This window comes from Talpa occidentalis, unplaced genomic scaffold, assembly GCF_014898055.3.
Source record: "Talpa occidentalis isolate TD23 unplaced genomic scaffold, MPIMG_talOcc4v2.1 talOcc4.9, whole genome shotgun sequence".
In the NCBI taxonomy this organism is placed as follows: Eukaryota; Metazoa; Chordata; class Mammalia; order Eulipotyphla; family Talpidae; genus Talpa; species Talpa occidentalis.
In genome coordinates this window covers 2,444,561-2,470,267 of record NW_023605305.1, presented here as the reverse complement: position 1 = coordinate 2,470,267, position 25,707 = coordinate 2,444,561, and the positions used below count along the sequence as shown (strand labels likewise).

At 59.7% G+C, this 25,707-nt stretch overlaps 1 protein-coding gene across 1 annotated transcript in view; it reads left to right on the top strand.

Moving 5' to 3' along the window:
• The first annotated feature begins 736 nt into the window (after positions 1-736).
• The window catches only part of ACOT7 (acyl-CoA thioesterase 7), a 67,211-nt gene continuing 42,240 nt past the window's right edge, over positions 737-25,707 (top strand). Inside the window, 2 exon segments of the mRNA XM_037499313.1 lie at positions 737-795; positions 797-862. Coding sequence (XP_037355210.1) covers positions 737-795; positions 797-862 — 125 coding nt within the window.

The following is a 25,707-nucleotide window of genomic DNA, read 5'->3' as shown; positions in this document are numbered from 1 at the left end:
AGGGCCTGCCGCAGCAGGTGTCCGGGTTATTTAGTGCGGTGGAAACGGACTGGCTGCTGGAATTGCATTTAGAGAGCCCGCGCTCTCCCGGCTTTATTTTAAAAAATCGGATCATAAAAGCAATTTACACTTATTGTAAAAAATCTGGAAAAAGCCAAATCTCACGTGGAGGCAAAAGCTCGCTGCAACTCGCTTTGCTCTCCCTGGAGCGCTGGGGCCGGGGCGGGTGCGGGGGCCCCTGACGTCCCAGCCGGGCTGCACCCCGCCCCCGCGGCCCGCAACGGGCGCGGCGTGGACGGGCGCGGCGTGGACGGCCGCGGTGTAGACGGGCGCGGTGTAGACGGGCGCGGGCCCGGGGACGCGCGCGCAGGAGCCGCGGGGCCGCGTGACGGGCTCTGCCGGCGAGGCCGGGCGCGGGGCGGGCGGCGGCCTCCGCATCCCCCACAAACGCGCGCCTCCCCCCGCAGCCGCCCAGCGCGCGCCGGGGGCACGGCCCCCGCCCCCCCAGCGCCGGCGCCGCCCAACGGCCGCCGAACCTTCTGGAAGCGGCGCCCCGCGGCGGCTCTGGCCGCGGCCCGGACCCCACGCCCGAGGGGCGGGCGGGGCCGGGGCGGGGCCTCGGGCCGGGGCGGGCCTCGGGCGCGGGGGGGGCGGGGGCGGGGCCGGCCGGGCGGCGCTGTTCCATTCGCTGCGGGCGCGCAGGCCCCGCCCCGCGGCCCCGCCCCGCGGCCCCCCCATGGCGCCGCCCGGGCTCATTCATTCCGCGCCGGGCCTGCCAGACACCTGCGCGCCGCCCGCCCGCCGCCCGCGCCAGCATGTCGGCCCCCGCCGCCGAGACGCCGTCGGCCATCCAGATCTGCCGGTGAGACGCGCCGCGGCCTCCGCGCTCGGCCGGCCCGGGGCGCGCGGGGCGGCGGGGGGCGGCCTAGGCGGCCTCGGGGGCCCGCGCCAGCACGGGGGGCCCGCGCCCCGCGCCCGCCCGCCCCCCCCCCCCGGCGGTCCCGCGCCCGCGCCCGCGGCCGCCGCCCCCTGCCGGGCCCCGGGCCGGGCGCGCTCGGGCCCCTTCCCCTAACGGCCGCCGCTGAGGAGGCGCCGCCGCGCGCCCGCGGCCCGAGGAGGCCGCCCGCCCGCCGCCGCCGCCCGCGGGGCGCTGAGGGGCGGCCGGGCCCCGGCTTCGCCGCGCGGGGAGGCTCGCGTCAAGGTGACCCCGCCTGGCCCCGGCGGAGCCCCCGCCTGGCGCCCCAGCTCTGGGGAGGGGAGCCGCCGGGAGGCCGCACAGGCCCGGGGGCCGCCGGCGCGCAGACGCGCACCCCGAGCCCGCGCCGCCCTGTTGGGGGGCGGGCTCCTCCGCTGGGAGCTTGGGCATCCTCTGAGCTCGGGTCCAAGCCAGGCTGGACCCCCCAACCTGGGTGCTGACTTCCCCCCGGAAGGTGGGGGGCTCGGCATGCACCGAGTGCTGCAGCGCTGGGCAGCCCGAGCCCCACCCCGTCTTCTGGCCCCGTGGAGGTCCTCAAGGTCAGTTTCTAGGGAGAGGAAATCTTTGGGGGGGCCTTGGTCCAGCCTCTGGTGTTGCCTCTGCCGCTGTCTTGGCCCCAGCGGCTCCAGGCTCCGCGAGCAGGAATAATAGAAGTACCTGCTTCTGGAGACAGATGGGCCTGGAATCAGAACCTTGGACCAGCCTTCCTTAGGGCCGGGTGACCTTGGGCTTCGTCCTGTGCAGAGGGCTTGAGCATCTCATCTCACGCTTTGCCCAGCTTTCTGGGGAGGGGGGCGGCCACCCCCTCCAGCTCGGCCAGAGGAGAGGGTCTCGCGGGGCTTCTGTCAGGTCATCAGCCAGGAGAGCCCAGGGGCCGCTCCTAGACCCTTTCTTTCCACGGCTCTCCCAAATGCTGGCTGTGGCCTATGCTGGGAAGGCTGGGCCTTCATTTACTCCATCAGGAAGATGAATAGTCCATGGCTACGTCTTGTCTTTTGTTTAAAACCAGCTTCTAACAGCTCACAGGTTTTTGGCTCGCTCCGGACACTAATGTGCAAACACAAGTGTCTGTGTTTGCTCTGTTTTCTGCTGTGAGCATCCTCGGCTGCCTCTTGTGCATTCACAGTTGCTTTTTGTGTCTTAGTGGCCACCCTGGCGTGGGATGCGTGGGCAGGATGCCTGGCCAGGGTGAGCCTCAGGTGTCTAGCAGGTCTGCCAAGGGCATGGGGGAAGGGCTGTGTGATGGCTCCGGACACTGGTTGGCGAGCCCTTTAAGGACATCTGAACTGACCCCCCATGTTGAAAGAGGAGCCTCCTGGCCTAGACGCCAAGCCTGTGAACGTGAGTCTCACTGGATGCCTCCGAGGAAAAGCACCACCTTGAGGGAGGGACTCCAACCTGGAAAATTCAGTCTCCACCTTAGGGTGTTCACAACCAAAGCCTAAACCAGTGAGAGTGGTCACATGGTCGTGGTGCGGAGGGAGCTCTTCCAGGGCTGGGACTTCACGCCCTGGGGAGGCCGGGGCCTGGAGCCCGCCCTGCAGTCCAGGCCTGCCTCTTCTCCTTGCGGGCCCTCCATTTTCACATGGGCTACCCTCTGTTGAAAAGAAAGTGAGGGCCTCCGTGGTGGTGCGAGGGGTTAAGCACAGCACCGTGAAGCTATGTGCAGAGTTCAATCCCTCAACCCCAGGGAGCAACCCACATGGCACAGCAGACCTCTCCTGTCTCGCCCGCCCGCTGCTCCCCTCAGCAGTGGATTTCAGTCAGTCTGCTTGTTCCGCTCCCCGCTCTGTCTCTGGTGAGTCCTCTCACCACACCCGCACCTCTGGCCTATACCCCACTTCTTGTTCTTGTATGCATAAATAAATAAATATTAAAAAGAAGAAATAAAAGAAAGTGAGTTAGTGCTTGGCGGAGGGGCTAGCACGTTGTCAGTAAACGGCGGTGTATGTCCCCAGGTGGGGCTCGGGTGGCCGAGGCGCTGGGTTAGAATCACCGTCCTCCCCCTGGCAGGCGTGGCCCTGGCACCTCCTACCCTCGCAGGCCACCGCCTCCTCATCTGTGAACTGGAGGTGAAATGGTGCCGGCCCCAGGCTGCCAGTGGAAACCCCTGGCACAGCACGCAGAAAGGAGAGCTCCCCGGGCATCCGGTTACCTAAGCACAGCAGGCCACTGTGGGGCGCTGTCGCCTCCTTCCTGGATGGGTCCCCGGGACCGCTTTTAAAGTCTCAAATGGACTAGTGCAGGACGCCAGGGTCGGAGGCACTTTGAAGCCCCATTGCCCTGGGGCGCTGGGATGACTGGGCCAAGGTCAGCCTTGGACCGTGACTGGCTCTGGGAGCTGAAGGCAGCTGGTGGCGATTCCCTGCCCGGGGTGCCAAGGGCCTCAGCTGTGGCCTTCCACTGCGCCCCAAGCTTAGCTTCCTGCTCAGTGGTGAGGTAACAGGTTGCTGGGGGCCCGACGCTGCAGCTTGGCCTTGGAACTGGGTGCCGAGGGGTGGGGTGGGCGCTGGTGAGGGGTCAGTGCTGGTCCGCTCGCCGCCTGCTGCTCTGCATTAATTGTATTCATGCCGGTGTATTGAAATGGAAATGTGATGTGGCGGGGCTGGCGGGCTGGGCGCCCGCTGGAGCAGTGCTGGGTAGGGGGCGTTTAAGGGCGGAATCCCAGGCAGGCCTGGGTGGGGAGTGGGGAAGGGTTTCCCACAGGCAGCTTTTGGGACGACTGTGCCCTCCTCAGCACCCGGGAGTGGCGGTGCGCCTTGTCTGGATGTGGCCCAGCTGGCAGACAGCCTCGGAGTCCTTGGCTATAGGCAGGTCGGCGGCCGGTCTGCCCCTGCTGGCCTGTCTTGGGAGGCCAAGCTCCCAGGAAGTTTACAGAGGTTGGGCGGTCCCCTCCACCCCGCCAGTGCAGGTGTGTGGGACCGGTGTGAGGTGGAGGATGTCACGAGGTTGGATTTTTTCTCCTTGGGACTTTGCCCCAGGTTTTTAGTGAAAAGGTAGACTGATGTACAGGCAGACTGGCACCCTGGGGGCATAAAATCCTGCACAATCACCAAGATGTGGGTGCTGGGTGAGGATGCAGAGCACCTGAGCCGGGCTGCCTCGGCTCCCCGTTGCAGTGGTGTTACAGGGCAGCCCCGATATAAAACAGGTTGCCGGACTGTGGGTCCTCACCAGGTTGCCGGACTGTGGGTCCTCACCCGCGCGCTTCAAAGGGACTTATCAATATTCCACTGCAGGTGCACATAAAAGGTTCATAAAAGATTTATTTTCAAGAGAAGGGGAAATGAGGAAATGTACAACTCAGGGAGAAAAGAGGGAGATAAAGTCTTAAATGTGTCCTACCCAACCCACCCACCTGGAATCCCCATGGCACGCTGAGACCTGGCCGAGAGCCAAGCGCCTTGAGGCCAAGAGAGAGCCCCAAGGCCCACGTGTCTGGTTTTATACCAACCCGAGCAGCTTAACTCCGCCCTCAGGTCCCAGCAACCCTCCCTTTGGTGATGATGGGATTTGTCATTTCCAGTGTCCTGATGGCTTTGGTCTGGGGTGGGGGTGGGGTCCACAAAGCCTGCATGGAATTAGCTTAGGACATCCTTTCCCCCTAACAGTGGCACCAGAAGTGGCTCTCCTGGGCGTGTGGCTTTTCCAGGTGGGGTGCAAGGGGTGACCACCTGGCTGCCTCTGCTTCCTTCCTTCCCTGCCCAGAGGTGTGCTGGGAGCAGAGTGACCTAGCCCCCCACGCGTGGACTACCTACATCCCGGCAACTGAGGAACCTTGTTGAATAGGCAGATTTCCTTTCTTTTTTTTTTTTTTTTATAAGATTTATTTATTTATTTATTTATTTATACAAGCACTGGGTACAGTCAGAAGCACGGGAGGGTGAGAGGATTCACCAGAGCCAGAGCGGGGAGCAGAGCAGGCAGAAGGACCGAAGGACTCTGCTGAGGGGAGCAGCGGGCGGCAGGGGAGGTCTGCGCGCCATGTGGGACCCTTGCCAGCGGCCGGGGATCGAACTGGTGCTGCAGAGGCTGCAGGCAGCTTCGCAGCCCAGTGCTCAACCACTGCACCACCAGGGGAGGCCTCGAATAAGTAGATTTTCTGCATGCAAATTACACTTCAGTAGAAAATTAACAAAACACAGATTTTAAAACATTTGTGAGATACCTGAAGGAAGTAGACAAGTTTCTTGATAGTTGGTATGGAATCTCTAGTTGTTTTTTCAAAAGATGTATTTATTTATGCATACAAGAACTGGGGCACAGGCCAGAGGTGTGTAGGGGGGGTATGAGAGGATTCACTAGAGACAGTGGAGAGCAGAGCAGGCAGATCTACTGAAATACACTGCTGAGGGTGTTCCAGGGCAGGGAGAGGGGCACCCCAGAGCCTGCAAACCTGCCTGCTCTAAATAGGTTCTGCCATCCGCCACATCAACACAAAACATATGAGACTTTAATGAAAAGGAACTTTAATACAATTAGGAAACAACAATACAGGAAAGGCAAAGAATATAGTTTCTAAATCAAGCACCCCGGGCCTCCCTGGTGGCGCAAGCAGTTGAGCGCAACACTGTGAAGTTGTCCGCAGCCTCTGCAGTGCCGGTTTGATCCCCACTGGCCGCGGAGCAACCCACATGGCGGAGCAGACCTCTCCTGTCTCCCCGCTGCTCCCCTCAGCAGTGTATTTCGGTCAGTCTGCCTGTTCTGCTCCCCGCTCTGTCTCTGGTGAATCCTCTCACCCCCCGTGCATCTGGCCTGTACCCCGGTTAAAAAAAAAAAAGGGAGATGTAAATCACACACCCCAAGTTACCTGTCCCCTCGTGGGTAAAAGCCCACCCAAACGGGATTGCCCAGAGCAAGGCCTGAAAGCTGCCACAAGTCTTAAGCACCTTTCAGTGGGGACCCAGAGAAAAGGATCAGAAACAACCAGACAAGTCTGGGAGGAAAAGAGCAAAATCAAGATAAAAGCTGCCATTGTCACCTCCCCACGGGTCTCACCCACATCTGTGCCACCCAGTCCATGACCAAAAGGCAAACACAGCTTCTTCACATGTCCCTGCTCCACGTGCCTCCTCCAGGGCCCTTTCTGGCTCCATCCTGCTTCCTTCCTTGCCAGTCTCCTCTGCAGCTTCTCCTCTCCTTGCTCAGTGCCACCCTCCCTTGGATGGGACAGGAAACCTGGAAACTCCCCCTTTCCTGGGGACCCCCCTGTTACAAAGGGAGCAGCGGGAGAGGCAGAAGAGGTCTGCTGTGCTATGTGGGTTGTTTCCCTGGCCGGGGATTGAACTCATGCTGCAGTGGCTACTGAGAGCTTCGTAGTGCTGAGACTTAACTCCTGCACCACAGGGAGGCCCTGTGGTTCTGTTTTTATTATTACTCTTTTTTTTTTTAATAGAGGCATGCTTTATTTATTTGTTTGCTGGTTTGTTTGTTTGTTTGTTTTTGTTTATACAAGCACTGGGTACAGTCAGAAGCGCGGGAGGGTGAGAGAATTCACCAGAGCCAGAGCGGGGAGCAGAGCAGGCAGAAGGACCGAAGGACACTGCTGAGGGGAGCAGCGGGCGGCAGGAGAGGTCTGCGCGCCATGTGGGACCCTCCTCCGGTGGCCGGGGAGCAGCCGGGGATCGAACCGGCGCTGCAGAGGCCGCGCGCAGTTTCGCAACCCAGCGCTCAACCGCTGCGCCACCGGGGAGGCCCTGGTTCTGTTTTTAAACTGAATCTTTCTCTTTTAGAGGGGATGCTGTGCTCCGAAGGATGCCAGGCTGGGATGACTGGGACTTGTTTCAAATTCATTTGGAGCTGGGGGGTGGGGTGGGGGGAGCAGAGGAACCCCAGGGGAGGGTTCAGAGCTGATAGGTGGGCACTTGGAGATTCAAGGCCTGCTTCCTTCTACTCTTGTGTTTCCCACAGCAATGAGTAAAAAGAGAAGCCACTTCTGCACCCTTGCCCCAGGCCCACTGCGTGGCGTCCTTGCGGGTAGGGCCCACGGGTCCGCATTTTCCTGTGCTCAGCTCTCCCTGTGCCTGAGCTTCCCCTCTGAAGTCAGGCCAGGAACCTTTGCCCTGTGCGGTGGCTTCTTCCTGCACCTGCCCTGTCTGCTTTCCCGGCACCTCTTTGCTAGTTGGCTGTGCTCCCGCCACCCGCTGCTCCCAGGCCCTTCCAGCCTGCCAGGCCTAGGGTGGTCCCTAGGAGGCTTCCAGGAGGGAGCTGGCATCCTGCAGTGCTGCGCAGGGGCCCCGCCCACTTGCTCCTGGGCCTGGAAGGCTCTTCCTGCCTTCCCTCTTAATTGCTTACGTGGCAGGCCTGAGTCATGAATTCTTGCTTCACAGGCTTTCCCCTGAAGCATCCTGGGAGCGCCTCTAGAAGCCCAACTGTCAGGCAGCTGGGGGCAGGTGGGAGGAGAGCCACCTAGGTGGAGCCATGGGGGCCTGAGATCTGCTGCTGCATTCCTGGAGAGGGGAGGGAGGGCTCAGCCCAGCAGCAGCTTGAATCTGGAAACCACCTGGCAGGTCACTGTGGTCACCGAGCCATGAAGCTGCTCGCCTGGGCACTCCGCCTGCGGCCGGGCCAGCCAGCGGCTTCTAGGAGGCCTGTCGCTGCCCTGGAGTATCTGGGGCCTGGCAAGAGAGGCTGGGCATCCAGCCAGACTGGGGGGGCCAGGCCTGACTTGCTGTCATCGTGTCCCTGTCTCAGCACAAGGTAGGATGACAGGGATACTCTCTGCCTCGGCCACACCATCTGCACCCTCGGTGTCCAGTGTGTTTGGCAGCCATGGCGGCCGTCCAGGAGCTCTGACCCTGACCCAGGCTTATTGGGAGTCGCTTGGAGTGGGTCGTGGGTGGGTACTGGGGGTAGGTGTGATGAGGCTTTTGGAGTGCTGGGTCCATTGGATTGGGCATGCCCACCTGTGTGCATCCTCAGTGGAGACCTGGCCTGCCTCCCCCCTTTACCTTGTTGGAGGAGGGGGCCTCCAGGGCGAGGGGGCCTCCATGGCGAGGGAGCCCTGGGTCCCTCTGAGGGCTTGCCATCAAGGCCTCTCTGAGCCTGCAGCCGTGCTGATGGCTGCCTCCTTACACTCAGGTGCCAGGGGGTGTATCCGCTCTCCCTGGGGTCACCTGGCTTCATTTTGCCAGAGGGAGCCGTCCTCAGGTGACCCCCGCCCGAGGCTGGCAGACCCCAGCTGTGTGCTGTGCTGCTGTGTGGCGGGAACTTAGTTGCGTGTGCCTCTGTCCACGCCCCCTGTTCTAGCTTATTGAAATACTGTTCACAGCCGCGTGATGCGTCCACTGAGTGTGCAACTTGGCAGTTGAATAGGCAGCCAAACAAGACCGTCTAGGCCCCTCAGGGAGCCCTGTACTCTTGAGCTGTTGCTCCCCCCACCCCCAAGGCAAACACTTATCTGTTTTCTTTATAAATTTCCTGTTCTGCACCTTTCAAACAAAGGGGCTCCTGGTAGGAGACGCCTCGCTCAGTGGGGGCTCCAGGGCTTGGTGGGTCCTCAGAGTCCCCAGCATGTTTCCTCTGTTCCTCCCGGGGGCGCTGGGTGGGCCCCCCAGTGCCACTGCCAGAGCTCATGCGGGTAGGTGGTGTGTGGGCGCGTTTTTCATGGGCACAGTTAAGAAACACCCCCTTAGGCTTGTCTCTGGGTTCAGCTCCGCTCCTGAAGCTGTGGAAACTTCTGTGATAGACGGCCTTTTGTTTCCTGGCACTGAGCTCCTGAAACCCAGTGATAGAGAGTCTTTTGTATGCTCACGGGGTGGCCAGTAGGGATGGGGCCTGGTGGCTTCGGGCCTGAGTGGGCTGGGGCTTGCCTCCTTCAGCTCCGCGGCTGACCTCGTGGTGGTGAGGCCAGGCACCCGAGCCTGGAGAGGCCCTGGGATCTCTGTGCCCACACCTAGCCCATCTGCTCTAACGGGGGCCCTGCGAACCCCACAGACGGACGGCTGGCCCAGCAAAGGTGCCAGTGGCCCAGGGCTGGTGACCGCGTCTCAGGTGGGACCGAGCCCGCAGTGGTGGGCGCTGACCCCCGGCTGTCAGGGCCGCAGGCGCCCAGAGTGGGTAGGTGTGGAGGGAAAGTGCACACATTGGGCATCAGGTGGTGTTGTTATAGGGCAGGGAGAGGGGCAGCCCAAACCCCGCAAACCTGCCTATTCTACATGGGTTCTGCCATCCGCCGCATCAACACAAAACATAGGAGACTTTAATGGGAAGGAACTTTAATAAAACTAGGAAACAATACAGGAAAGGCCAAGAGTCTAGTTTCTAAATGAAGCACCCAAAGTGACCCGTCCCCTCGTGGGTAAAACTCCATCCATATGGGATTGGCCCAGAGCAAGGCCCCAAAGCCTGCCACAAGTCTAAAGCATCTTCCAGTGGGGACCCACAGAAAAGGGTCAGAAACAACCAGACAAGCCCGGAAGGAAAAGAGCAAAATCAACATCAAGATAAAAGCTGCCATGGTCACCTCCCCACGGGTCTCACCCATATCTGTGTCACCCCGTCCACGACCAAAAGACAAGCGCAGTTTCTTCACGTGTCTCTAGGCTCCACGCGCCTCCTCCAGGTCTCCTTCTGGCTCCATCCTGCTCCTTCCTCAGTCTCTTCTGCTGCTTCTCCTCTTCCTGCTCAGCTCCACCCCCCCTTGGGTGGGGCAGGGAACCTCCCCCTTTCCTGGGGACCACCCTGTTACAGTGTGAGTGAAAGCGGAATTGCTGGTCGTGTGTAGAATTCTGTTTCACCTTTTGGGGAATCGGCAGATTTTTCACAGGTGGCTGCAAAATCAGGGTCCGTTTCACCTCAGTTTCCTAGACTACACCAAACTTACCTGACTTCCTTGGAGGCTTGTTTTGGTGGGGGCGGCCCGAGGCCTGGCTGCCTGCTCCCCTCAAGGCTGGCGGGGGACGCGCAGGGAACAGCGCTACACGCTGCTCGCGGGGTTGCTGGGCTGGCCTGGGACTGGGCGGTCAACCTTCGCCAAGTCAAAGCCTCCCTCATTGCTGTTCTCCTCCCTCCAGTCGGCCTCCACCGATACCACACCTGTCTGCCTCAGGCCAGGGAGGCAGGTTTGAAGTTTTCTGTCTGTCTCCTTGCCAGGTGATCTTGCAATAAAGCTTTCTTTGCTCAAAGCCTGGCACCACGCTGTTGGCGTCTGTGGTCAGGCTGCAGCCCAGGGCTGGGAGCAGCTCGCCGGGCCTGTGAGAGGGCCTGTGAGAAAGCTGCTTTTTCCTTTTCTCTTGATGCCGGTGTGAAGGGGCTTCTCTTCCCGGTTTTGATTGCCCCCCAGGAGGGGAGGTGCCGCTCGCTAGCCCGCTGTCCATCTTCGGAGCCTCACTACTCCATGCTTCTGTATTTCATTAGCTCATTTACCTTTTTACTACTGAGCTGTAAGAGCTGCTGCTAGAGTCTAGATACAGGTCCCTCTCAGATAGAGACTTGCAAAGACTTAATTCCACTCAGTGGCTTGTCTTCCATTTGTTTTTTAAAGATTTATTTATGTACACAAGAGCTGGGTTACTGGCCAGAGGTGCAGGGGGTGAGAAGATTCACCAGAGATGGAGTGGGGAGCAGAACAGGCAGACTGACTGAAACACACTGCTGAGGGGAGCAGCGGGCGAGACAGGAGAGGTCTGCTGCGCCATGTGGGTCAGCTCCCTGGCCAGGGATGGACCTTCTGCTGCAGAGGCTGCGGACAGCTTCATAGTGCTGTGCTTAACCCCTGCTCCACCGGGGAGGCCCAAGTCTGTAAATTTAATGCAGTCCGTTTTACCCTTTTTTTTGGCTGCTTGTGCTTTAAAAAGCACTGCCGAACCCAAGGTCACACAGCTTGACCCCTTTTCTCTGAAGAGCTGTCCAGTTTCAGCCCTGACACTTGAAGCTTTGATGTATTTTGAGGCCGCCCTCATACTCCGTGGGAGGTAGGGTCCTGCACCGCTCTGAGGCGTGGACACACCCCTGCGGTTGACAGGGAAAGAGGTTCTGAGAGGCCTGCCTGCTGGTCACAGTCACAGGCTGAAGCCACAAACCTCCTGACCTTCACCCAAGGCTTCTTTCAACTCTGGTTTTAGGCCGGAAACACAAAGTCTGAAAACAATGAAAGCCCCGCCTTGCCGGCCCGGAGCACCCCTCCCACCCGTCATTTCCTTCAGCCTCCTGGTTCCCACTGGCTCTCCCTGAATCCGAGCCAGCCCGCTTTGCCGACCCCTTCCCCCTGCCCCCATTATTCCCTGACTTTGGCCTGTCCCATGCAGGTGGCTGGTCCTGGCTGTCTCGGCCTCCAGCCTCCTGTGTGCACCTTTCCTGTTGGAGGCCTGGCGAGGACCCTGCCAGGCAGCCCACACCCTCCTGGCCGGGGGCCCAGGGCTCAGGTTGGCAGCAGGCCATCTGGCGAGCTTACAACCAGGCGAGCTGAGAGCCGTCGGGCCCCGGAGCTGGCCGGGGGCCTGGCAGCACATCTGATGTGAGCGCATCAGAGATAACCGGCAAGTCAGAATTTTAGTCCAGACTCAGAGTAGCTGCATCCTGGGAGCTCAGCCATCCGGGAGAAAGAACTGCTCTTGCAAACCTCATTTCCCCTCCCTCGTAGTGTGTGTGGAAGCTGAGCGTCCTGACCAAGCTTCCCTGCCCTGACCCGGGACTCATGCTGCTGCGGCGGCTGGCGGGCCGTGGAGACAGCTGCCTGCTGCCCAGAGTGGCCTGTTGCTTGCTTTTGGCTCATGATTGGGTGGGTTCAAAGTCTAAGGGGTGACGCTGGACCCCCAGTTACTTCTCCGAGCTTGCCCAGTATCACAGACAGCAGAGGCGTGGGTCTCACTGGGCACGCGGCCAGGGGCCCAGTCCCGGGTCTGGAAGAGCCCCTGTGGTGCCGAGCCGAAGGGCGGTCTGTGGGCCTGGAGAAGTGCAGGGTATGTGTGCTTTGCTGTCCCCCGAGAAACAGGGGCTGGAAAATGCTGGGGCCTGGGAAGGTGTGGTTTCTGGTCCCGCAGGGCACGTCCCTCCCCACCTGCTGCAAGTCCCCAAGCCACTGCGCTTTCAGTTCTAGTCTCTGCTGGGCAGGCTAAATATCCCCTCACTAGCTCTGGGCACTTAGCAGGGGAAACGCGAACCTCGCTGCTGATCAGGAGGAGCCAGGTTTTGTTTGGGTTTCTCTTTTAAACATTCTACTTATCTACTTTTTGTGTGTGCAGAAGAGCTGGGGTGCAGGCCAGAGGCACGGGGGTGAGAGGATTCCCTCACTCTGTGAGACAGTGGGGGGCAGAACAGGCAGACTGAAATACACTGCTGAGGGGAGCAGTGGGGAGATAGGAGAGGTCTGCTGCTTCGTGTGGGCCACCTCCCTGACCGGGGATTGAACTCAGGTCGCAGGAATAGTGCTGCGACGCAACCCCTAGGCCAGCAGGGAGGCCCTGTAAGTGTTTCTGTGCTGTTCTCTCTGCTGTGGCTTTGTGATACAGTGATTTAGAAAAAATCTGTATTTGTTCTTCATCCACACTTCCGGGAGGAGCCGGAGTCCCCACCCCTGAGATTTACTTGGTGAGGATGTAACAGGGGGGTCCCCAGGAAAGGGGGAGGTTCCAGGTTCCCTGCCCCACTCAAGGGAGGGTGGAGCTGGGCAGGGAGAGAAGAAGCTGCAGAGGAGACTGAGGAAGGAAGGAGCAGGATGGAGCCAGAAGGAGCCCTGGAGGAGGCGCATGGAACCGAGAGGCACGTGAAGAAACTGTTTGCCTTTTGGTCGTGGACGGGGTGACACAGATGTGGGTGAGACCCGTGGGGAGGTGACCATGGCAGCTTTTATCTTGATTTTGCTCTTTTCCTCCCAGACTTGTCTGGTTGTTTCTGATCCTTTTCTCTGGGTCCCCACTGGAAGGTGCTTTAGACGTGTGGCAGCTTTCGGGCCTTGCTCTGGGCCAACCTCGTTTGGGTGGATTTTACTCACAGGGGGACGGGTAAGTTGGGTGTTTGATTTGAAGACTATATCCTTTGTCTTTCCCGTGTTGTTTCCTAATTGTATTAAAGTTCCTTTTCATTAAAGTCTCACATGTTTTGTGTTGATGCGGCGGGTGGCAGAACCTATTTAGAGCAGGCAGGTTTGCAGGCTCTGGGATGCCCCTCTCCCTGCCCTGGAACAAGGAGAGCGATAAAGGTGTGCTAGTATTTGTGACACACCCCTTTGGGCCACACCTGCGTTTCTGTGAATGAGCTGACACTTGGGCCACACCTGAGGAGGGACCTTGTGGCCAGGGATGCCCAGCTCAGCCCGTGATTAGAGGCTGGAGCTCTCAGCCCCCTCCCTTCCCCCGCCAGGAGGGGCAGGGTGCTGGGGGGGGTGGGCGGTAAGTGGATCTTCTCTGGCCAGCGACTGACCCAACCACACCATGTATTGAAGCCGCATAAACACTCCCAAAGGTGGGGTTTAGAGCGCTTCCAGGTTGGTGAGCCCGTGGAGACTTGGGGGAGCACCTGGCTCCCTTCCCATCCCACTCGGCCCGTATGTCCTGTCCATCTGCTGTTGGTCTGTATCCTTTAGCATCCTCTGTCATCAGTCTTCGGCCCAGAAGCTCAGGTGACGACCTGGGCTTGGGACGGGTGTGTCTGGAGTGGGGAGAGCAGCCATGCGCTGAGCGGCCCGGAAGCTGTGGGGTGTCACGGAGAGCCTGTGCCTCCTTCAGGGGCAGGTGGCCCCATCCTGTTGCCTAGTAAAGGCCCTGAGGCTCTCCGAGGACCCGGTGTGCTGAGCCAAGCGCCCAGGCTCTGGCGGTCACAGAGCAATAATATTCTGACTTGATTTTGCTCTTCCGGGCTCCCGTGCACCTACTGATTTTTCACATTTATTTTGATGTGCTTGAGTGGAAGTCATTGTGGAAGCCGTTTCGTTTTGTAGGAACTACCTTCGGTCTTCAGAGTGGGCCCCAGAGCGGGCCTTGGCCCCTCCCCGTCCTTGGCCCCTGGTCTGGGCCCGTGGGCCAGGTGTGGCGCGTCCTCGATGTCCTTCTAACCTGCGCTTCCCTGACGACTCCGGGGGGTCGGCTAACACTGATTGGAGACAAAATGAAGTGAGTTTAATGACGAACTGAGATGAGGCCTCAGCCCCCGAGTGGCCCCCGGCAGCTCTGGGACAGCTGCCACCTGCTGGGCCTCGGAGGCCCGTGGCCATCGCCAGGATTTCTGTGACAGCGAACTTGGGTGGGGGCAGAGCTACGTGGTGGGGTCCGTGCTTCGAGGACGGCAGGCAGAGAGGGCCATTGGCACTCACCCATCGGGGCCTTATCTGTTGGGAACTGGGAGTTTTCGCATAAGCCTGGAAGTCTGTCTTTCTTGGAAATGAGGGATCTGCCAGAGACAGCAGTTTGCTGGCAGTTTGCTTGGGGATGCGGCCTCTTCCCAGGGCCAGGCCGGCTGCGTCCTGTGTCCTGTGTCCTCGCTCTTGGGTGATGGCCGTTGCTGAGAGTGGGGAGAGTGCCCTCTGCCCTGCTGATTTCAGGGGCTGACCCCCAGAGCCCCATGGCACCCGCTATTTTTGTCACTGCAGACTAGTTTGTGTTTTCTAGACTGGTGTGGAAACGAGGTCACACACCATTCTCTCCTCGGCCCCCCACCCGCGTGTCCTCCATGACCCCCAGGGTGGCTGCCACCCCCTGTACCGAGCTGCTGCTAGCCCCACTGTGTGCGTCGCTCTGCGCTCTTGGGGTGACTGCACCCAGGGGTGAGCCCTCGGCTCCCCATTGGGTGGGTGACATGGCAGATGGAGGTTTGACTGCTGAGACGTGGCCACCTGTCTGTTAGGGTGCCCGTGCCCTCGTGGCTGCGCCCCGGTAGGTGGGGGGTCCAGGCCCTCTGGCTGCCTGTGTGCCTTCAGCTTAGTCGCTTGGGCGTCGCGGTTGCGCTCGCCCAGGCACCCTCCGGGCATGGGCCTGCCCCCGCCTGGCCCTGTGCTGGAGTGTCCTTTGTACCTTTCTCCTGTTTAGACAGACGGGCCCTTGTTCTCTCCCGGGGGCTGGAGAGGCCGGAGCAGCATAACCAGAGGCCCGCCCGGCCCGCCCCGCAGCACACGACCGTGTGACGGACATCGCTTTGCTGTGCCCTTTCTGCACACGCCCCGTTTCGTTGCTTTTCTTCTAACTTAAAAAACCATCTTGATTCTGTTGGTCCAGGCGGCGCCTGCGTGTCTGGGTCCTCATACGTGTCATTTGGTGGGTGCTCCTGGACCCCGAGGACGCGGCCCTGCAGCAGCCCCGGGGACGCCCTCCTCCAGGCCCGCCTCGCGCCTGGGTCACAGCTCTCCTCCAGCGATCAGGACTCTCATTGCGGGGCTCCGCGCGCCCCGCCTTTCTCGGCCTGTGTCTTGACGTCGTTTGTGACGTAACCTCTGGGCCCGCGTTGGCCAATTTTCCGCTTAGAACATTTTCCCTGGTGGGTGGGCTCCGCGGGAGCTGCTTCCCCACCGCCTGGGACCTGAAGGGACCCGGTGGGGTGACTTGCGTGAGTCCCGTTAGCCCACTGCCCGCACCCGGGCTTGGCTGGGAGGGGCGGCGGCGTGTGGCAGGGTGCCCCCAGGGTGCGCCCTTCCTGCCCGGGGCGAGCTCCCCCCTCCCTGCTCTCCTCACCCGTGGGAGTTAGCACCTGACCAGGTCACGCCCGCCGTCTCCAGTGCCGCGAGGGATTTGAAGGGCCATGAGCACAGGTGGTGTGTGGAGCCGTGGGGCGCACTGGGGGTGCTCTTTCTCCGGGATGGGTGATGTGCCGTACGTTGGGGAAGCTCAGTTTCCTCCTGGGGTGTAGGAAAACCTCGTTCTCCCCACTTTGTTTCTCTCCGGTGTCTCCTGTGCTGACTCTCAAGTCCCTCCACTTCTGTCCTGGAACCCAGATCTGGGGTGGGGGCTGCTCCCCGCAGCAGTCGCTCGTGTCCCACCTACCCCAGTTCTGACACCACCCACCTGCAGGTGGTGCCAGAGCCCAGTTCCCCTGCAGGCCGGTCCAGCCTGCCCTGTGCGCACACCCCGGCGGGGCGGAGGCCACCCTCCTGGCCTGGGCTGATGGGCTCCAGGCCCACGGAGCTCAGGAGATGCGGGTTTGCCAGCTCGTCGCTAGAGGATGTGCGGAGGACACAGGCCCAGGGTGGGGTGTGGGCGGGGTGCCGCGCGCCACGCCCCGGTGTCCACTCCACTCCAGCCGCATGTCCCTGGCCTGGAAGCTCCCCAGACCCTGTCCTTTGGGGTTTTATGGAGGCCGCATCATGTCGGCCTGATAGATCATTAACTCTTCCTCTGCCTCTCTTTCCTTCTGGGAAGTGGAGGGTAGGGCTGGGAAGTCTCTGGCCTGGGTTAAGCCATTCCGGGGACCAGCCCCCACCTGCTAACCTCCATGACTCGCCTCATTAGTACAAAAGACACTCCCGTCACCACCCAGGACTGTGCCTGTCACCAGGACACTGCGGAGGCCTGCTGGGCGCCTGTGTGGGGATGGGTCTGGTTTCCAGGCTGGTTTCCCATCACTGTGGGCAGAGAAGTCGGGGTTGCCCAGGGAGGTGGCAGCGCCGGCCGGCAGGGAAGGCCAAGTCCACAGGGCACCGCGCCAGCCCCGACCCCTCCAGGCCCTGCCACAGTGGCTGGGAGCCTGAGGGGCCCGACCGTGCTCCTGCTCCGGCGGGGCCTGGCCCTGCCCGTCCTGACCCGGTGTGCAGGCAGGGCCTGTCCTGCAGAGTCGGTCAAGGGGTGAGTGGGGAGCTGTGAGGAGTGGGAGGCAGAGGTGCCAGGGGCCCCTGGCCTTGTGCACCCGGGAGGTGAGAACTGAGCCACTGGCCGCCGGCCGGAGTGGGCAGCCATGGCTTGTTCTTAGGCCTGAAGGTGAGTGCGTACTTTGGCCTGACTTGGCCTATTTCTCTGGGTGCAAGAAGAGGGACGGGGTCGAGGAGGGCAGGAGGAAGGGGCAGGCCAGACGCTCCGCGGTCCTGAGCCCCTGGACCTGAGGGTCCCAGGTGGGGGAGGGGTGGGATAGGGCGAGGGGCCTGCTCTCCCTGGGGGAGTGGTCCTGGGGCGACTGCAGATGGGGGCCCTTTCCACTTGAGATGAAGGGGTGGGGTGGTGGGCAGCCAAGGTCCCAAGGGACAGCACCTGTCCTGACCAGGGCCCGTTGGAGAAGGCTCTCTGGGAGCAGCAGGGCCCAGGCCCAACCCTGACTTGGTTCCCCAGCAGCTTCTTTGGGTGCAGACCGCCGGTCCTGACCCCTTTAGACCTTCCTGGGGCTCCAGGCACCCAGTGCCCCAGGTTGGGGGGTGGGGTGGGGGCAACCTTGCCATTCCTCCCTGCAGCCCCGATCCGGCTGGGGCGGCTCCCGGCTCCCTGGGGAACCTGGGGTTTGTGGTGTTGGTCGGTCTGGGATTTTCTCTCCTTTGCATAGAAGTAGAGGACCTGTGGGCAGTGGGCCTTGCACTTTGGTGATAACGGACAACGGACATTTCAGGGAGGAGGCGGGAGCCCTCGGCCTTGGCAGGGTCTTTGGAGCCGCGGGGTCGGGGGACCTGACAGGGGAGCCTTCGAGACTCGGCCTGCAGACGAGGTGGACGCTGGCCCAGGAGCCCCGGGCGCAAGCAGGCAGCTCATCATCCCTGTGGCCACCACCTTGCCTGTGGGGAGCACTCCTGGCTGTGTGGGGTGGCCTGGGGTGCAGCCACAGGAACGACACCCCTGCTCCCTCACCAGGGTCCTCAAAGGGGCCGTGACGCTGGATCTTGGTCACTCCGATGCTTGACTTTCTTTCTAACCCCAGGGGGAGCAGAAGCCCTCCCTGGGAGAGAGGTGTCTGGGAGGCAACCCATGGGCTCTCAGCTGGAGGAGAGATAAGGCTAGGGGAGCTGCTACCCCTCACCCCCCCCTCCAGTGGCTCACCCCCCCCCCAGAAAACTTTAGGGGCGGTGGGGTTTGGGGTGCAGTTGCTGATGCCAGCTCCTTGGAGCGGGACGCTGGGCCTTGTTCCAGCAGGATCTCTCACTGTGACCTCCTACCCCCGATGCAGCGGCTCTGCAGTCTGGTGGGGGTCCAGGCTGGGGCCCCGAGAGAACCGGATGGGCCTTTGCCTTTTCTGATGCCATCTCAGAGCTCTCCCGTGCCCTGTGACTTTTTGATCTCCTGGCCGGGAGGCGGGAGGCTTGCAGATTTACTTCTTCTCCTCTGCAATTATTTACAAAATGAGGTTCCTATGACAACCAGCGGCTGGTGGACTTCCCCGGAGTGGCGAGGCGGCCTCTTCCTGGTTCCACGGGGCAGCCCAGGAAGCGGGGCGCTCCCTGAAGACCTGGCGTGGGCCTGACGGTAGGGAGGATGGGTGACTCGGCCGCGCGGGCTGCAGCTGCCCCCCGCACCTCTCCCGGGGCCAGGGATGCCCGGGCCGGCCTGACTTCCCAGCTGAGCAGGTACCGCTGGCCGTGGCCACCTGTGGGACCACTGCGGGAGGTGGTCTGAGGGCGCACTTTGAAGGGTCAGGTGTCAGAGGGGACGTGGCCGGCCCCACCCGCCCTGTTGCGGCCCGGTGGTGAGCTGAAGCCGGCACAGGAAGTCCAGCTTCCGGGTGGCCCCGGGGTTCCAGGCAGGGTCAGGTCGTGGATGTGAGGAAGGGTCGGGCCGCTGGGCTTGTGATTCCCGCTCTGTGCGGGGGCCCCAAGATGGCAGCCGCTTTCCTCTGGGCAGCCTCTCCTTGCGCTTTCGTTTTTCGCTTTGTCACGCCAGCTGGTTCTGCGGTCGGACCCTTGCTGCTGAGCTTCCTGCCGAGCGCTCGGGCCCTGGAGGCTAGTCGGTGCTGGAGGGCAAGAGGCTGTGGCCTGGGGGCGGGCAGTCAGCTCCTCCCCCCCCCACCGAGGGCCCTGGACCTGGTTCCAGCCCAGCCAAGACGTCCCCCTCCTCTGGAGGATGCGGTGGAGTCTCGGCATTGAAGGAACTTGGGGGGAACCTTTGTAGCGCCTGGCGAGGGTAAGCAGTGCCACGGGCCGAGTTCCCCTTGGGAGGGGGTCCTGTGCACTGGCCCCGGCCTTGGAGTCTCCTGGGTTGAGGCAGCTCCGTAGGTACCAGTCCCTCCACAGTGTTCCTTCAACGTGGGCCCCCACGTGGTTGGCGCCTGCTCCTTCCCTGACTGCAGGGGCGCACGCCCCACCCCCATCCCGCTCTCCTCCCAGCCGCGGCTCCTATATGGCCGCATCCCGGGCCCGTTGGCAGCTTGTCCCGGGCCCGAGGGTGGTCTGTCCATGGCCCCTGTCCCACCTGTGACCCTGTGGTTGGCTCTCTGGTCTGGGCCTAGTTCAGGAGCAGCAGGCCCAGGGAACTTCCAGCACATTCTGTGAGGTGCCCCAGCAGCTGACCCAGCGGCCCTGCCTGTGTTTGCGGCAGCTGGAGACCCCGAGAGGACCGTCTGTCACGGATTCGGCCGTCTGGGCAGTCCCAGTTACTTTAGCTTTCACTCCTGGAGACAGGAAACCGGCTCCTGCCCCTCCCGTTACCATGGAACTCGGGGGGAGTTTAATTTTAGCACTGACATTTTTGTGTTTGGATCGGAGATGCTGGCCCTGAACTGGGGCTCTGCTAGAGCGGTGGGCAGGGGTCAGGCCCCTGTGGAGCTGCCCCCGAGGCCGAGCATGGGCTGGGGAGCAGAAGCCAAGCCAGGGCCTTGGGGGTTGACCTGCGCCAAGCACTGCCACCCTCTGCGGGTGGAGCAAGGTCCTCCTCGGCAGGGGCCGGAGGGCTCAGCCTGGAGCGCCGCAGGACCACAGACCAGCTGGCTTGAACAACGTGATGTATACGCTCATAGTCTGGAGGCCAAGGCTAAAATGTAGGCGTGGGCAGGCCCGAGCACCCTCAGGCGCTTTCCAGCGGGACCTTCCTGCCTTCTCAATTTTTGATGGCTGCAGGCACTCCCTGTGTTGCTCAACTTAGACCTGCTCCTTTGCCCTGGGACCTTCTGTGTGCGTCCTGATGTCCCTCTTCTTGCATCCCTGTGACCGCATCTTAACTCCAGGACCTCTGCAAAGACTTGCTTTCCAAATAGGGTGCAGTCCCTGTCTGGGTTAGGCTTGTGCATCTCTTTGCAGGGACACAGCGCAACCTAGAAGAGCGGCAGAGAGCTGCGTCCCCGGGAGCTGATGCTGCAGGGCCAGCCTGGGGCTGAGCGCTGGCCAGGCCAGGGCTGGGGACCCTGAGGCCCAGATCAAGGAAGGCCTGGCTGAGGCTGTGTGTGTGGCTTGTGCTTTGAGGAAATAATAAGACCAGCGATTTATTTGAACAGGTGACCTGGTTTAGAGTGGAGGTGTTGCCGAAATAATTCTAGCCTTTTACCCAGGCAGGAAGAACAAGCAGTACTTCAGGAATGGTGAGGTCAGGAGAAGCTTTATTACTCATGCATGAGGTCTCAGGCCTGGAGAGCCCTGTAAGGTCTGAGCACCAGTCTAGGGACAAAGGGTTTCTTTTATACATACATAACCCTCTTACATTGATAACATCGGTCAGCAGGCACAAAACTTTGTGACAGAAGACAGGTATTCAAGGATTCCCTGGGAGATCAATCAGCCAGGCTGCTGTCTGGCCTTCTTAAAATGTAACCTCGTGGGCCTCCCCGGTGGCGCAGCGGTTGAGCGCTGGGCTGCGAAGCTGCCCGCAGCCTCTGCAGCACCGGTTCGATCCCCGGCCACCTGCGAGGGTCCCACATGGCGCGCAGACCTCTCCTGCCACCCGCTGCTCCCCTCAGCAGTGTCCTTCGTCAATCTGCCTGTTCTGCTCTTCCCTCTGGCTCTAGTGAATTCTCTCACCCTCCCTGACTGTACCCAGTGCTTGTATAAATAAATAAATATATATATATTTTTTAAAAAAGTAACCTCGTTTAGGTAATCTCATCTAGATAGGCTTTAGAGAGGCTAAACTTGTTTACATTTACTTTGCATTATTTACTGCACCAGACCTGGGACTCTTAGCAGGAAAGGATTTCAGTTGCTTAGCAGTTCCCTTTCAGGGAGGCAGGGAGAGCGCTCACTTTTCCTCCAGGTTCCCTTCCACTTGCAGAAGCTTCCACTTTCCTGTGCCTCCCTGCCGGGTTGGTCTCCGCTGGCTCTGCAGGGCGGCCCCCCCTGGTCCCCGAGTTCTGTGCTTGGCTTTCCCCTCCTCCGCATCTCAGCAAACCTTCCCGCTCTGGGCCTGACTGGTCTAATGGTCCTTTGTTGGTGACATTTAGCATCACCCACAGCTCTGCACCGAATGACTTTGAATGCACTTGAGTCGCATCTAGAAACCTCTGTGGGACCTGCTGCGTGGGCGAGAGGTCAGGGTGAGACGGGCGCCTGGCCCTGGCCTTGCCCGCTTGTCCCTGCCTCCGCTGCCCCCTGAGTGGGTTGCTTTCTGTCCCGGGGCTCCCAGGCTCTGGTCCTGGGGACTTGCCCTGAGTTGCAAGTCCTGTCTGTCGCCTGGCTTGGCCCTGCCCCGTCTGGCCTCTGCCCAGGTGCCACTTCCTCTGGGGGTTTTCCTGGCATTCCCAGCGGGGGCTGCCCTTCTGGGAAAGAGGGTGTGACTGTGTTTGCTAGGCCTCTTCAGGGCCCTTGTCGGGTGCCGGCCCCACAGGACAGGGTGGGGCACTCTCGCCACCTCCACCGGGCCTGGCTCTGGCCTGCCCAGCCTGTGGTCTGGGATGAGGGGCTGTGTTGGGAGGGCGACCTGCTTCGAGTCAGGGCCGTGGAGGCCAGGGCAGAGACCCCGGGTGTGGCCTGGCAAGGGACGGCAGCACTGCTGGGTGATTGGGGGTGTCAGAAGGACCCCCAGGACCTTCCACCATTCCCTGAAGGTTCTGGAGCAGGGAGGAGTGTAGTGGGCTTGGGGGTCGGACCCATCTGGGGAGAGAGAATGGATTGCAAACTGCCCCGCCCCCAGGCCAGGGCTCCACCTGCCTGCCCGCCTGGTCTGCTACCTGTTCAGACATCCAGAGATTCCACATTAAACTCTGGCCCTCCAGACTCCCCCCTCCTCCTCCGTGGGAATGCAGAAGCCTTGACAGCCTGGACTCAAATTCCCACTGGGCCAGGTCAGCCTTGAGGGGCCATTCCCGGCCACCCTGTGGTCACGGTGATGCTTGCCCTTCGGGCTTGCTTTTCTTCCTTTTAGGTAGTAAAGAGGCAGGGAAGCACCTTCAGTGGAGATGGGGTGGGGGCCTGAAGCTGGAATGGGGCCGAGTGCTCGCCCCCCCCCTTACCCTGGGGCGGGGCCTTGAGGAGGAAGGGCCTGACCTGGGGACCTGGGCTGGGTGTGCGGGCAACTGGGGAGTATGAAGGAAGAAGGGGGTGTGGGGCAGGAGGACAGACACTGAGTGCAGCTGGTGATGGATGAGGGCGAGGAAATAATTCAAGGTGAGGTCCTGAAGGGGGGCGCTTGGGGGTTAGTGGGCTGGGGTCTTGGCTTCCTGCATTTCCACAAACTTGCTGAGGGTTGCCTCAGGCTCTGGCTCTGCCTCCAGCTCAGTGCTGTTTGGTGCCTGCTCTCTTATCTCCAAGGGCTTCCTGCTTCCTCATCCCATCCCTTATCGGTGGCTGCCTCTGGCCCTCCGGAAGCCGCACTTCCTCCTGCCCCACCCCTCCTGGCTGCTCCCGTCCTGCCCTCCCAGCACACCCTGTGGGCCCCTGGCCTGCATAGCTCTGCTGGGTGGAGAGGCTCACCCAGGGGCAGGTCTAGGGGCGCCTAAGAAAGCCTGGAACCCAGGGCCTCCACTTCCCCAGTCCTGCCTCTGTCCCAGCTGGGCCCTTGAACAGCAGCTGTGCCCAAGAGGACCGGCCAACTGCTGAGATGGACCATTTGCTCCTCTTTTTTTTTTTTTTTTTAAAGATTTATTTATTTATGCATGCAAGAACTGGGGTACAGGCTGGAGGTTCAGGGGGTGAGAGGATTCGCCAGAGAGAGTGGGGAGCAGAACAGGCAGACTGACTGAAACACGCTGCTGAGGGGAGCAGCGGGGAGACAGGAGAGGTCTGCTGTGCCATGTGGGTAGCTCCCTGGCCGGGGATTGAACTCGCGCTGCAGTGGCTGCGGATAGCTTCATAGGTTGTGTCTAACCTCTTGCCCCACCAGGGAAGCCCTAAGCTTGAATTTTAAAAACTCAAATACTTTAAAAAAATTAAATGATTTTACTTAACAGTGTAATCAAGATGTAATTGACATTTAGTTTTATTGTATGAGTTTTAGGTGTGCAGCATGATTTGATTTGTATATGCATTGGGAAATGATCCCAATACGTCCAGTTAATATCTGTCACCTCGGGCCTCCCTGGTGGCCCAGCGGGTTGAGCGCAGCGCTCTGAAACTGTCCGCAGCCTCTACAGCGTGGGTTTGATCCCCGGCCGGCCAGGGAGATTCCCACATGGCGCGCAGACCTCTCCTGTCGCGCCTGCTGCTCCCCTCAGCAGTGCCTTCAGTCCTTCTGCCTGTTCTGCTCCCCGCTCTGTCTCTGGTGAATCCTCTCAACTCCCACCTCAGGCCTACACCCCAGCTCTTGTATAAAAATAAATAAATCTTTAAAAAAAAAAAAAATCTGTCACCTCACATAGTTACAATTATTTTTCTTGTGATGAGACTTTTAAAGATTTTTTTAAGTTTGAAGTATACAATATGCTAGCATGAGCTGTGGCCACCACGCTCTGCTTTACATCCCCCTCACTCACGTATTTTATAACTGCAGGTTTGTACTTTTTGTTCACCACCATACATTTCACCTACTCCTTGGCCCCTCCCCTGACACCTTCCAAATCTGCTTTCCGCATCTATGATTCCTGTGTATAGATTCCTCATAAAAATGGAATCATACAGTATTTGTCTTTCTCTCTCTGACTTCATTCCCGCAGCATAATTCTCTCAAGGGCTAGCCACGTGGTTGCAGTTGCAAGTGCTGCCTGAGGACCTTTTTGTGCCTGCATAATATTCCAGTGTAGCTGTTTATACATGGTTTTCACATCATCCTCTTTATCCAGTCATCTTTTTTTTTAAGATTTATTTATTTATGCATAGAAGAACTGGGGGTGCAGGCCAAAGGTGTGGGGGGTGAGAGGATTCCCCAGAGACAGAGTGGGGAGACGAATAGGCAGATCTATTGAAATCCACTGCTGAGGGGAGCAGCGGGGAGACAGGAGAGGTCTGCTGCGCCCTGTGGGCACTCCCTGGCCGGATTGAACTCGTGCTGCAGTGGCTGCCCATAGCTTCATAGTGCTGAGACTTAACCCCTGCACCCCCGGGGAGGCCCCGCCCATTCACCTTTTGATGGATACTTAGGTTGCTTTCAAGTCTTCCCTGCTGTAAAGAATGCTGTAATGGACATGGGGGTGGAGATGTCTTTTCAAATTAGTGTTTTTGTTTCCTTTGGACAAATACCCAGAAGTGGAATTGTGGACTCAGCTAGTGCCGGGGTCCTAGCTCCGACCGGGGCTGGGTTTCTCTAAGGATGAGATGAGATGCGCAGGCGAAGTGGAGGGATGAGGAGGTAGTGAGGAGACACCGACACTTGATCGGGGTGCAGACCTCTCCCACTGATCGCCTCAGCTTTATTTATAATATCAGAAATTGTTGTTAGATCATTACATCATGCGATCATGATTGATTTTACTTTTACATTGTTTCAGATATTATCAGTGATCATTAACAGTGCACCATCCTTTTTCTGTTTTTCCTAGTCTATGATTAACCTGGTCACTTGGTTACATTAACTCGGTTACATATTTTTTAGGTGATGTGCATTATTCAGAGAATAGAAGCAGGTGCTACACCACGATTTATGCAGTCAAGCTCGGTAACTAAAACAAAGCTGAGCAGGCACTGTCAAATCGAGGGCGGCTTCCTATTTTCTATATGGAACCAAAGTGTCCCGGGCCCGTGGGAACAAACATGTATGTTATTTCTCCCAGACCATTTCGCCTCCCGGGGTGCTTCAGGGCCTTCTCTAGTGGGGACTTTTGCCAGGCTCAGTTCCGTCCGTTCGGTCAAGTGTGGTCTGTTAGAGAACTCAGTGCTACTCGTGGTAACCGCATTACAAATTGGAGGACGTGGAGAATTACTGGAAACCATTTCGTGATCAGTCATGCTGGAAGGGACATTTCTCCAACTCCTGAGGTGTGCATTCCCGAAACTGGCATTGATGCCAACAGTCATTGTGTTATTCTAAAGCTTATAGAAAATTTCCATGGTTTCAATAACTGGCACAAACAGATGAAAGGAAGCAGCAGGAGACAGCTATGGAGTTTTCTGACTTTTCAGAAATTTCCCCCATGCCCGGACCTTGTCAGACAGCATGGGTAGCATGGCCCGCGCCAAGCTAGTAGCTCAATTTTTAATTTTTTGAACAGTCATACTGTTTCCCAGAATGGCACCTCCGGCTCACGTCCCCACCAACGTGCACCAGGCTTCCCTTTCCACCATGGCCTCGCCAGCGCTTGTTGCTTCTCGTCTTTTCTGGAAGTGGCCGCCCTGACAGGCATGAGGTGACCTCATTCTGGTTTTGATTTGCATTCCTATGATGGTCAGTGACGCTGAGCCTCTTTCCACGCACCTGCTGACCATCTGCACGTCTTTGGAAAAAATGTGTTTTCTCTGCCCTTTTTCTTCTTCTGCTGTTGAGTTATGTAAGTTCTTCAAGATTTCGGATATTAGCCCCTCACGAGATCTATGACTGGCAAATAGTTTCTCCCATCCCTAGGTTGGGAGAACCATCCCCTTTTGTTTTGCTGATGGTTTCCTT